The sequence below is a fragment of the Vipera ursinii genome (genome assembly GCF_947247035.1).
Source record: "Vipera ursinii genome assembly, chromosome: 2".
Classification (NCBI taxonomy): domain Eukaryota; kingdom Metazoa; phylum Chordata; class Lepidosauria; order Squamata; family Viperidae; genus Vipera; species Vipera ursinii.
Genome location: NC_139513.1, coordinates 134,805,624 through 134,818,852, shown reverse-complemented (window position 1 = coordinate 134,818,852; position 13,229 = coordinate 134,805,624). Strand labels below are relative to the sequence as shown.

Below are 13,229 nucleotides of genomic sequence, written 5' to 3'. Positions count from 1 at the left end.
AAAAATCAGCCACAAAGCTAAAACACAGACATGACACACAGAAAGTACAACTGTGACTTGAAAATGAAAAAAAAAGTAAGAACAGAATACAGAACAGTTTTGAGAGAAACAGAATATTTACTCATGTTAACATGTACATAAAATACTATGAATTTAAAACAAAACCAGTTGTGGAATTATTACCATGGGTACAGCACTTTTTAGAGCACGCCGATTCACTTTGACTGAAGCGGCATAAAAGCCACTTGCTAATAAATAAGCAAACAAACAAATAAAGCTGGGTTTCTTCTGCTCAGACTGGAATAATTCTCTTTGCTTCTCCTGGATGAAAAGAAAACAGCAGCAGAGTCATTTGTGTCACTATGCCTTATCAGGAATCGCTTTGCGTTATCAGGAACTGCAAGTGGATGTCCTACAAAATAAGCTGTCAGATGAATACAGATATATTGACATTACATGGAGAGAGAAGAGAGAGATTAACTTAATCAAAGGTTGTACTAGAAGTGTAGTTAGCTACTTTCCTTAGTGCTTGTGATTAGCACATGTTTAGATTTTAGAGTGCACATAGTACTGTAGCTTTATTTATTAAACAAATTTATGTAGCCGCCCAACTCAAACATAGGTGACTCTGCGGGCTTCAACATTTATCAAGATAGCACAATTCCCATTTTTTTTGTTCCCCGGCTTGACTTGGACAACTAAAATCTTCAATATTTAGGTACAGCTGAAAGATATGGCTCATTATTACATGCATATTCAGTGAACTAAAGCCATCAATAAATACAGTGAGTAAATGAGAATGCATGTTATGTACATCTGCCACATGGCCCTGTGGTAGTTGAGGAACACAAGTAACCTTGCTTCCAGATCTAATTATTTTTCAACTTTTTAATAGTGTACAAAGGAAATAAGTGGCCATTACTGTAAGTATTTTTTGGAAAAGGGAAGCCTGGATATTCCATCTGCTTTGGATTACAGGTTAAGATAACATGAATCAAAATTTAGAATTTATCTAGAATGTTGAACATCAGATTTTTCAGAGAAGTGAAAAATCAGAAGATTGGAATTTGGATGTGTGAAGTAATCCTCTGAGCAGTGTAAAATTGTTACAAAAGCTGGTACAACTATATTACCCAGTGCATATATGGGACTAAATAAATAAATAAATATACTGTATATATGCACCATGCATAATGCATTGTGGACATACAGTATATGCACAATGTATAACACACTGTATATAATTATATCCATAGTGAATATGCAATCACAGTCCTGCTCCCCTTTTTGCAAATTTTCTTCACATAGGATCTAATCTGAATGCTGGCAGAGCCATCCTCTGGATCCCTTTGCAAGGAAACTAAAAGTAAAGGAAATAGCACAACTGACAAAAGCCACACTACTAAATTGCACTTTGGGCATCAAATCTCTTGTTCAGTCAGTTTTTACAGCAGAATAAGAACGTTTTGTTGATCTGCCATAAACGTATTATTAGTGTATAAAGCCTATGGTGATTTGAAAATGAGAAGTTTGTTTATACTGACACAGCATCAGGCACTTTATTGTTAAGATGTTGCTCTTCTAGAAACAAAAGATTTGATCTAGTTGAGAAGCTGCCAAATTAGAATGTGATTCTTGATGAGAGTTAATTGTGTTTCCCAGTGAACACTTCAATCTTCTAGGATAATGATATGCAAAGAGGAAATGCTTTTAACTACCGTATATACACATTCAGCTTAGACTATGAATTACCTGTAACGAGATACTAATTTTATATATATAAAAAACTTAAGTAATGATGTGAATTTCTAAATTCATCAGACATTTTCATCTGTTTCCGCTAAAAGCCTGCTAATCAAGAAGGTCCCCTTGGCCAATAACCATCTTTCCAATATCCAGATTTTCACAGTGGGTAGGATTTCTTTGCCCAAGCTATTGTGTATATCTCTGTCTCTAAGGATATGATCAGTTGCAGGATCAAAGCCCCCACTGGAGTTTATTGACTACTCCTACGCGCATTGCTGGGATGGGCAGGAAAACCTCCATTTCTAAGTAAGAAGAAAAAGAAAAGTGCAGATTCAGGACCCACGGCCTCCGTGGTCATTTTTCCCCCCTAAAAAGCAAGAGGGGTGTTGTCCTTCAGCATGGGGAGGAGGACAGCTGGTCATAATCAGGACATTTAAGCAGAGCCGGGTAATTGCTGTTCATTTGGAGGGAAGCATCGCTGGAGATATCGGAAGGGCTGCGTCCCCGGACCCATGCCTCGGGGTGAAGGAACTGGCCTGAGTAATCGGAGCAGTTGCTAAGACGGGGTCGGTAGAAGCCAGAATGTGGCCGGTACATCTCTTCAGCCGTGTATCTTTTCATGAACAGGTAAACAGACATGACACCTGCACTCTGCAAGAGAGAGAGAACTAAAGCAATGCTTTGACACTTGGCTGGCCCTTCTGGTGGAAGGATAGGATGCAATGTGCTATTGATCTGAAGCAGACAAGGCAGACATGCAACGAAACATATACCTGCAGCTTTCATCACCAACAGTGCCATTTCTCACAATCTGGCATGATTAGAGCTCTTCTCATTGAAAAGAACAGATCTGTGGGAAACTTTTGCTGGTAGAACTACTTTGCAGTTGAACTATAATATTAAGTACCAATTCATTTGCTCTTGACAGAAAAGCCATCAATCACTGTCACACTGGTCCACGCTTTTGTCTGACAAAAATACTCCTTTGCAGGTCTTCTAAATCAATAAGCAATTTTGAAACCTGTGATGTTTACAGAGAAAGACCTTTCCTTTGGGCTTCTAATTCAAGGCTTTTGAGGGTAGGTGAGAATCGCTGCAACCACACTGGATAGCTTAGAGGGGAAATGCTGTAATAGGCGTCAAATTTCAAGAAGACAGCATACCGTAATTGATTTCTTCTTTTTTTTCTTATATGAATAATATTTTCAGAAACTATCCTTTCCTGCTTGCATTCAGCTTCAGCACTATAGTTCGTCTCAACCCCTTTTAGGCAACATAGGATTATGAGCTGCACCTTCAAAAGAAGATTCCTTACACAACTGTTCTCCATATAAAAGGGAGGCCAATATATTTACCAGCTTGCCTCTTTCAAAAGATAATCCCAAGGGAACAAAATCTCACTTGTTCTAACAGAGGAATCAAGTTGAAGTAATCAAGATCTGAAAATATGTTCAGGAAAACTATGATAAACTGCTTGGATGGAATAGAATTTATGTCAACTGAACAGAGAAATACAGGAATTGGGCACAACTCAATTCCTGGCAGTACAGAACAATTTGTTACTTTAGCTCAATTTACTGATTTGTCTATTGCCTGATTCCTTTTGTTCTACAAACCTTCACTCAGGGGAAAATGCTTTTTCTCTAGTACTATTTTCAAATGTTTTTCCAGTATGACTCACAAATGAGTATTGACAATATGCTTTGGAACTGAAGAGAAGTTACATGTTATTATAAGCAGATAACTGAACAAACATTTAAGAAAGGGTTGTGATATACCTAAGAGGACTGAATATCCGTTAAGAGTTAAAATAAATTTCTGAAAATATTTCACAGCGTGGCACATGTATGAACTTCACAATTTTGATTCTGATATTAGTGAGGCCATAATGATAGGGTATAACCCAGTGGCATACTGTGTGAAAGAGAAGAAAAATCCAGCAGTAAAGCTAATTTACCTTATTTTGAAGCAAGAAAAAAAACCCCTCTATTGTTATCAAAATGGTTTCCACAGCTATTAAAAGTCTGGAGTCTAAACTCGCCTGAGTTACACTGAATGTTGGAGTCAAGATTTCACTATTTTATCTATTATAAATGGCAGACCTCTGACATGTAACCTCCAATCCTAGCATTCTCCAGCTAGCATGGCTGTTACTGAAAATTATGGGACTTGTTGATAAGATATGGGCATCAATGTGCTCAGATGGGGGAAGACTGCTGTGATGGAATTATTTTGTTATTAATTTAAAGGAACAGCAATAAAAAATGGCACAATGTGATTGCTATGGAATACAAGGGCACTGCCAGCCCTCTTGGCCCCTGCGTACTTGCCCTCTTTGTCCCTAAATAAATATACAGAAAAGATAGCAAACTTATATCAAGTTTCTGATCAGGTGACAATAACATGTATTTCCCAATGAGTTTCTCTTACCTCAGTTAGGAGGAAAGAAATGGCAGAAAAACCAAATGACCAGCCATATTTGTAAGTGAAGTATGTCTCCGAATCCTTGGTTCTATTGAGCATTTCATCATTGATAGTGGAGATGTACAATACAAGCCCCACCACCAGAGATAAACCTGGGAAGCAAAAGGTTTTGTCAAAATATACAAGAAGGAAAAACAGCCTACTTCAGAGAATCAAAGCAACCGTCAGCTTGCTTTAGGAGAACCATAGAAAACACATGATCTCACCAACTGCTATAGGAGAAATCTTCTCATTCTGGTTCCTTCTAGAAAAGAGCACCACCACCACCACAGCAAAATCCAGGTGTCTGGAGTTCAAGTCCCAGAATTCTCACCAAGGACCATGCTGGCTGTGGAACTCTGGGATTTGAAATCCACACATCTAGATATTGCCAAGATAGGCAAACATTCTAGTATTATTGGGAGATTACCTCCCAGATTATCATCCTGGGACTGAGGGGTTAAGAGAAGTGACACCATGGACACAAAAGATGTTATAGGACTGCAACTCTCATCTCTACTGCTGGGAGTGAAAGGGAATTAAAGTCCAAGACTATCTAAATACCATAGATTTCCCAGCTTGCTTTAAGGGGGCATTTGCAAGTGTGGATAGGGCAGAGTCAGTTGCATCTGTGGTTACTGAGAAATGAGGATTTAGTGCTAAATTAAGTGACAGATTTAAATTCTTAGATACTCTTCTTCTGATCTACTTGTAGATCAGGGACTATAAGTAAAGGCTTTTAAGCTCAGCAGCCACAGTTGCTTGTTTAATACTCTGTTAATACTCTGTTAATGAATAAAATATGGGCTTTCCCTCTCTGGTGGAGACATTTTTCCAGAACTCTTTTCAGATCAAACCTCATACACTAATTCCATTCACCATTATGTTCTAGATCACGGATGTCAAACTTGCCACGTCACACGATGTGTCATGACGTATCATGGCTCTTTTTGCATTGCCGGCAATGGGGTGGGCGCGGCTTTGGTATAATGAAACTGGGCCATGGGCCAGCAGTTTGACACCCATGTTCTAAATCAAAGAAAGTTTGTCTAGAGCTACATGGAAATTAAATATAACTGTTAGGTATATGTCTGTGGCCTAACTGGTTGGGTTGGCAATATATATGAACTACGATTGTATCATTGTTATAGAACTGTAATGTATCACTTTAACTATGTAATGCATTGCATTATAACTTCTAATGATTGGCCAGCGTTGTTTTCCTACGGCCATAAAAGGGAGCTAGAGACATAGCTTCTCTCTCTCTGTTACGTTCACTCTCGCTTACTGTTACTTACTGTTTATCGTGGTTTGTGGGTTTGCTACTGTTTTTGCTAAACCTGTAGAACTGTGTTTGACTTACAGACTGGTAAGAAGACTCTGTATCGGATAATCCTTGGACTGTTGTTATCTGCTATCTTTTTCATTACTCGTGTATGACCTGGACAGTTTTTACCCTGGACTGTGCTATTGTCTTATCCCACAAGTAAAACCTTTGTACACACCTCAGTGTATCTGTGTGGTTGCTGTGTAAACCTAACTACTCTCAGTATCCTCTTTTTTTTATGCAAGCTCTCTTTCGCTCAAGAGTTGCTCTGCTCATCCATATCAATAACCAAGATTGCAACTGTGAGCAAACTATGGGCTTTTATTGCTGATTTTTGTTTTAAGAACTTCCTTTTATAATCTGCCCTGTAAGTACATAAATAAAATCATAAATAAAATGTCTCTTTATATTTTATCTTTATAATACTAAAATATATTTCCTTGATCTTGCTAAGCTAAATGATTTTCCTAGTTGTATTTTATTTTGCCTTATATATTTAGATCTCCATGCCAATATTTCTGTTGAAATATACTCAAAAGTAATTTCAAAAGTATATTATTATTGCTTTTTTTAAAAAAAACAACCATTGTAATGACGTATATTGTGTAGTGGGTCCGACGCAAGGAAGAGACGCCAGCCGGTGTGTGAGTTCAGCTCTTTATTGGAGGGGGGTAGTGAACTGGGGAATGAGGGTTACCTGGCCTCCTTAAATACCTAGCCAGGTAAGCTGCCAGCCAATGGGGTTGGCCCTAGGTTTCCCACCAAAACTAGGTTTCCCACTGAAACTGGGTTTCCCGCCGAAACCGTTCAGGCCAATGCCCCCTAGTGGCTGTTGCTATGCAGGTGGCTGCATACATAACAACGTACAAGATGTCTCACTATATATCGGCTATTGCAAGAATAAGGCAATATGACAGAGTTGTTCTAAATTGTCATGGAAACATCCAATTTAATGGAAATTTTGGCTATACAGTTTCTTTTATCTGGTTTTGGTTCTATTTACTATATTTACGGGCATATTATATTTGGAAATTCTACTTAATGTCCATTGATATGCATCCTTGTAATAGGCTTTGGCATTATAAAGAAGAGTTTTATTTACTGAGTATGTAACGTGTCACTCAGGAACAAAAAAAATCTGATTGATTTACATGTGAAATTTAAATACTTTCAGAGGAGCAAGCTTAAATAAATAGGGCATTTTTAAACAGGTTGCTATCATGGAGTGGTTATCTGACACCCACCCCCTTCTGTTTCTTGAGGCATTCTTATAATTAACTATAATACCTGGGGTTGATTGGAATTGATTGATTGATTCTGTTTCTTTTCCACTCTCCCTCCAAGTAACTCAGGATAAGTATAATCCTTTCTGTCTCTGTTTTATTCTTACAACCTTGTGTGACAGTGTGAGAAAGTGTCTCTAGCTCAAAATCATCTAATGCCAATAATTACAGACTCTGACCAGACTTCTATAAGAAAATAATAAATTACAATAATGGAAGAGTTTCTATTTCAAATAATAAGACAACATACAATTATAGCCAGATCACTGAGGTGACCAAGACCTGCCTAGTTTTATACATAGTATAACAAAAGTTAGCTGTATTCAAAGAAAAAAAAACCTCTAATAATTAAGCAATTGCACAACTATGGCATTCCTCAATCAATCAGAATAGAGCTGGAAGGGACCTTGGAGGTCTTCTAATCCAACCCCCTGCTCAAGCAGGAGACCCTATATAGCATATATCTTTTATGATTTGTGGACTTCAACTCCCAGAATTCCTGAGCCAGCATAGCTGGCTCAGGAATTCTGGGAGTTGAAGTCCATGAGTCAGAAAAGAACCAAGGTTGCCTACCCCTACTATATACCATATCCTGTTCCAATATCCTGTTCCAATGTACTGCTGTCACAGTACAAGAAAAAGCTAAATTTCACACAGGCTCATATTCCAAATTGTTGCCTATTCTATCATTTCTCAGATGCCTGCCCAGGGGCTTGAATTCAAATGTACCTTCCCACAAAGGTTATTTTGAGGGGTGGGCGGGGGAGAGCTGCCATCTTAAAACTCACCAGACAAAATAAAGAAGATTCCAGACACGAAGGCCAAGATGGTTCTGTGTGGCCGGATATGCCCAATGTTGCTCAAGATGAATCCAATAAACATAAAAAAGAGACTCACGAGAGGGAATGGGGTGGCAGAACGTATCATTTCTATAAAAAAAACCATAAGTGAGAAAGAGTCATTAAGGGTCAAAATAAGATTACAAGTAGAAAGGATATGTTTGTACTTATAATTCATGAAATTTTCAGGGTTTTTTCCTCCTTTATCTTTCTATGCAGTTCATAGCAACCCTTAAATCTCAGAATCACCCCCACATATGTAAACATATTCTTATCTGGTCTTTCAGAAACAAGTGTAAGGCAAATATCACAGGAAGGAATTCCCTACAAAAATATACAGACAAATGCCTACAGAAAGCCCACTTTAGAAAAGATCTTTCTGCTTTCCATGAATTTTACAGGGTTTTTCCCCCCAAATCTGTTTCCTTGGCTTGTGTTTCTTTTAATGTTAAGTCCACTTGAAAAGCTAAGGCTGCAGTGAAGAAATCCATAGATCCATATGATTAACCTTGAGGAGGTAATGTGTGTGTAACCTTCTGACTTACTAAACCACTCTGTGGGCAATGTGCATCAGCAGAGAACAAGGCCCACCACCAGAAGACCTGTCAACCTAATGCAGGGGTGTCAAACTCAGTTTCATTGAGGGCCGCATCATCATTGCAGTTGGCCTCACGGGGCCGGGTGGGTTTGGCCTGGGTGGGCGTGGCCTGCTGGGTGGGCGTGGCTAGAGTGCGTATGGCCTACTGGGTGGGCATGGCCAGCTCTACATCGTTCGCATCAAGGGTGCCTATGGGGGCCTGGTCAGGAGTGGGACAGACCTGAGGGTCTCTGGGCCAGGGCCAAGGCAGTGGGGGCCATTTCCTCACTGTTTCCAGGATGGCTTCGCGGGCCACATGAAACCACTTCACGGGCCGGATCTGGCCCCCGGGCCTTGTGTTTGACATACCTTGGTGGAGCCTTGGTGGAGCAGTGGGCTAATGCCTCCTTAAGTAACACCAGCTGCCTGCAATTAGTGCAGGTTCACATCCCACCAGGCTCAAGGTTGACTCAGCCTTCCATCCTTCCGAGGTAGGTAAAATGAGGACCCAGATTGTTGGGGGCAATTAAGCTGACTTTGTAATAATGCCGCTTGGGGTGTGTGTGAAAGCCCTAATAAGCAGGCATATACATAGAATGAAGGCTACTGCTAAGCTTGTAAGCCGCCCTGAGTCTTTGGAGAAGGGCGGGATATAAATGTAATTAAAATAAAATAAATAAATAAATATCTGACCTAATGGGTGAGAAGGGTCACCTCCACTATAGCTGCTGGGAAACTGAAAATTTTCTCTCAACGCTTGAGAGTAGGGATAAAAGCATCAGATTCAGAGCCATACTGTCCTACCTCTCAGAAAAAGAGGCCTTAGGGCCCTACTGCTATGGGGTAATTCCGTACTACTGAATGGGGCAAATAATACCTTCATAGATTACATCTTCTTATAGTAAATCTCAATGACAGCCTTATTGACCTTTCTACCCATGCAGGTGGGACTTTCTCCCACAATACCATTTTAGATCCATTCATAGGCCTCCTTCTAAATGTTCTTAACCAAATTTGTGATAGGGAGATTTCCTTCCTTTCCATTTGCCTTTATTCCTCTTTTGCGGGGTGGAGAAGGATTTGAAAGGAAAAGCTATCAGCATCACTTTCATCTGGGCTTTGGGCTGTCTATAGTATCACTTTTCTCAAGGCAATCCCATCGTCCTGTGCGCTCCCACAGGGAGGGCCTCCTCAGGGTACCGCCGGTCAAGGATTGCCGACGGGCGATCCACAGGGGGAGGACGTTCTCTGTGGGCGCGCCTGCCCTATGGAATCAACTGCCAACGGAACTCCGGACTGCCCCCGACCTTCGTTCATTTCGCCGGGACCTAAAAACCTGGCTCTTTGAGCTATCTGGTCTGGACTGAGGGGTTTAATGTTTTTAAATTGTGATTTAATTTTTGTGGCTAGACTTAATTTAATTTTATTTTAATTTTATATTGGATTGTTTTTAAATTTTGCCTTGTAAACCGCCCTGAGTCCTTTGGGAATAGGGCGGTATATAAACCGAATAAATAAATAAATAAATAAATAAAATCTGATTTCCTCTGGATATCAACTCCTTCAGTGGTCCAGGATGGTGGGGTTTGCAGTCCAAAACATCTACAAGCCATTGCATACTCTGGGCCTTGTTACTTGCATGAAAGTTGACTAGGGATAACATTGCATGTTCTGTCCACATTATCCATTGCCTGGATCTCTTTCCAAACTGTTTCTGGTGATCAGTACCATGCCTGATGAATGTTGGCATTGTTGCCATGGACACTATGAGAATGTCTGGCAGCATTGCTCTTACTGCATTAGCTCTTATTTGAAATAATAACCTATTGCTTTGCTGCTTGAACACTGATCACATCACAGCAATACTACATGGAAATCAACAGTGGCCCAGTGGAATGAAATAGCTAGAACAGCAGTGCAGCCCTCTCCTTTTTTTCTCTTCACAGGCACCTAGATACAACAGAGCTACCTTCAAAGAAAAAAACCAGAAACCAATTGAAAATGAAGCAACAGTCTGAGGTTTCCTCCCTTCCCCTCCACAATGACTGATGCAGCTGTTTGCTCAAGTAGTGCTGCAAAGATCTGGACAAGAACTAGATGGCACCAAAAAGTGTTTTCTTCATCAATTTGGTGCCATCTAGTGGCTATGTGTATTTTTGCAGGTTAAGATTCTTATCTTTTCTCTGCATAAGGACACATAAAGGTAAATCTTCCCTGCCCCACAAAATAGGAAGCACCTACTTAAAACATTGATAGTTGATTCAGAGGTCAGCTGGACATTCATGGGCATGACATACTCAATTGTGAAACACCTCCCATGTTCTTCACCTGCAAAAGGAGAAATCTTAGAGAAATGAATTGCTTTTTTCACACCCCAAAACTTTATTCAAAACCAATAATTTTAAAGGTTTTAAATCAATTGTCCTCTTCTGCAATGCTGATCAATGAGTTCCTAAATTTCCAAAGATGTCAGGCTAGTCCATGAGAACAACTATAAAAAATGGCATGAGCAAAACAGCAAATATAGATGGATTCACTGCTTTCTAAAGGATTGTGGGATAGGGGTTCTCCTAGAGCTGAAAGAATATAAAGCATGAAAGCTACATAGCTGATGAATGATTGAGAGAACTGGATATGTCTGGTCTAATGAAGAGGACTAAGGGAGTTATGGTAGTGGTCTTCCAATATTTGAGGGGCTGTCACGGAGAAGAGGGGACTGACCTCAAAGCACCTGAAGGCAGGACAAGAAGCAACTGATGGAAACTTGTCAGAGAGAGATCCAGCCTAGAACTAAGGAGAACTTTCCTGACTGTGAGAACAATTAACCAGTGGAATGGCTTGCCTTCAGAAGTTGTGGGTGCTCAATCATTGAAGGTTTCCAAAAGAAACTGGACAGCCATTTGTCCAGAATGGTATAGGGTCTCCTGCTCAAGTAAGGGGTTAGAGAAGATGACCTTCAAGATCCCTTTCAACCCTATCTTTCTATGTTCTAAGCATAGGAGGCCTTTAATTATTTCTCTGTCCCATCATAGTCCTAAACTATGTTATTTCCCACCACACTGGCAAACAAATCTCTATGTAAATTTGCTCTGAAGGAAAGTTCCACAGTGGTCTCAACCAGAGCTTTCCTTAGAATGCCAGATCCAGGGATGAGCCTCCTGTCCACATCATAATTCCAGAGGAAGCAAAATAATTAAGCTCATTCCTCTCCCTAGGAGTTTTAATCCAAATAAATCCCCTAAATCTGCTGCTTACTTTTTAAAACCATTCACACATCCACGCAAGTGCTAACTGCACATATTGTGTCTCTGAAAATCTGCCACTTAAACACAGGCCTTGTAAAGCATCATGAGCAAAAGAAGAAGATTTGTATACACTTATTTTTCTGATTCGTGTTAGTTTTTGAGCTGAGACATTTATTATTGTTTCAACTTTCTAATGACAGCTAATAAATACAAGGTAAGGACAAGGCATTACGTCCTTGTTCTTCTTGGGTTGCTGGTTTGGCTATGGACAATGAGCTCTTGAAAGGATCCTGAATGCCAGTCTCCTAGTTGAGCAACTCATTGAGTCTGGACTGTGGTATTCCTACCATTCATTATCGAACTGGCACTTTTAAAATAGAAAAGATCTAGAGAAGATTGAGAACTTATTACACTCCCCAGAATGTGGTCCTAGTCCTGGTGTTCTTACTAGGAATTGTTCTCTCCTCTTTCTCCTATCTTACAGGCAGTAAACAACTTACAAACATTTGTTTAGTGACTGTTCAAAGTTACAATGGCACTGGGGAAAAAACATGATTTATGACCATACTCCACATTTCAACCATTGCAGCATCCCCATAGTCATGTGATCAAAATTCAGACCCTTGGCAACCGGCATGTATTTTATGATGGTTTCACTGTCCCGAGGTCATGTGATCAACTTTTGTGACCTTCTGACAAGCATAGTCAATGGGGAAGCCAGATTTGCTTAACAACCCTGATACTAATTTAACTGCAGCAATTCACTCAGCAACTGTGGCATGAGAGGTCATAACATGAGGCAAAACTCACTTAACTGTCTTGCTTAGCAACAGAAATGTTGGGCTTTAACTGTGGTCATAAGTCAAGGATTATCTAGAGACCTTTCAGGATGGGTTTTTCTAGCAGGTAGATATTTATTCCTATAATGATTCCACCTGCATCTATGTAAACCCACATTGGGTGTCAGATTTAATTCATTCCAGACCACTTAATGGGAAGGGTTCCCCGGCTTTAAAATAAGCTAACCATTCCCCTCCCCCCTTAAAATACTGAAAATAAAAACAGTGAAGCGACTATTTACATAAATTAAATCATAAGGAAACATTAATAGGATTTCCTAATACTTTCAAGGCATGAAGAGTAGAAGCACAAGGAAAGCCAGATTTACTTTCGCCCAAAGCACCATACCTGCCAAAAAGCAAACCCTCCAGAGGCCGGAATGCAGAGACATCTTAATTTCGGTACTTTGGTTTTGGGGCAGGATGATCCCTTCCTCCAGATACAACCAGTAGTCGGTGCTCACCGCAATCCCCAGAAACCCCAATCCGCTCACAGCAAAGACACTGCTGAGCAGAGTCAGCGCTTTCCTGCCGCAGGTGCTCATTCCCCAAAGCATCGGGGTACGATGGGGCACCAGAGAATTCCTGCATGGACAAAGACATCTGTCATCACTAACTGCAAAGTCTATGGAGCAAAGCTATATCTACTCACCTTCTCTCTTGTAGCCACTTTGAGCAGTTGCAACAACATAGCCTAATAAGTTAAGGCTATAATCACAAGCAAAGATGTAGAATTTTTTTTCATGCCTTTTAGCTGCCATCTAGTGGTAGTCTGGATCTTTTTAGCCCAGATAGAGTGGGCACATAAGAAGCTGAAAATCGGAGTTGTAAAGAAGGAGCTCTCCTTCAACATGTCATAGAGCAGTTTTACTTAATTATGATGTAGTTTAGGCTACAAAGGGCCTGAAGT

General features: G+C 40.1%; 1 protein-coding gene across 1 annotated transcript; it reads right to left on the bottom strand.

The window, feature by feature from the left end:
• Positions 1-2,139: 2,139 nt before the first annotated feature.
• On the bottom strand, positions 2,140-12,879 carry CACNG5 (calcium voltage-gated channel auxiliary subunit gamma 5; the record flags this gene model as incomplete). Its single annotated transcript, XM_083355466.1, has 5 exons — positions 12,669-12,879; positions 10,477-10,563; positions 7,608-7,748; positions 4,177-4,322; positions 2,140-2,397 (listed from the first exon to the last, which is right to left on the bottom strand). The coding sequence occupies exons 1-5, from the start codon at positions 12,874-12,876 to the stop codon at positions 2,140-2,142; spliced, it is 840 nt and encodes a 279-aa protein (XP_083211592.1). The 5' UTR covers positions 12,877-12,879.
• Positions 12,880-13,229: the final 350 nt, after the last annotated feature.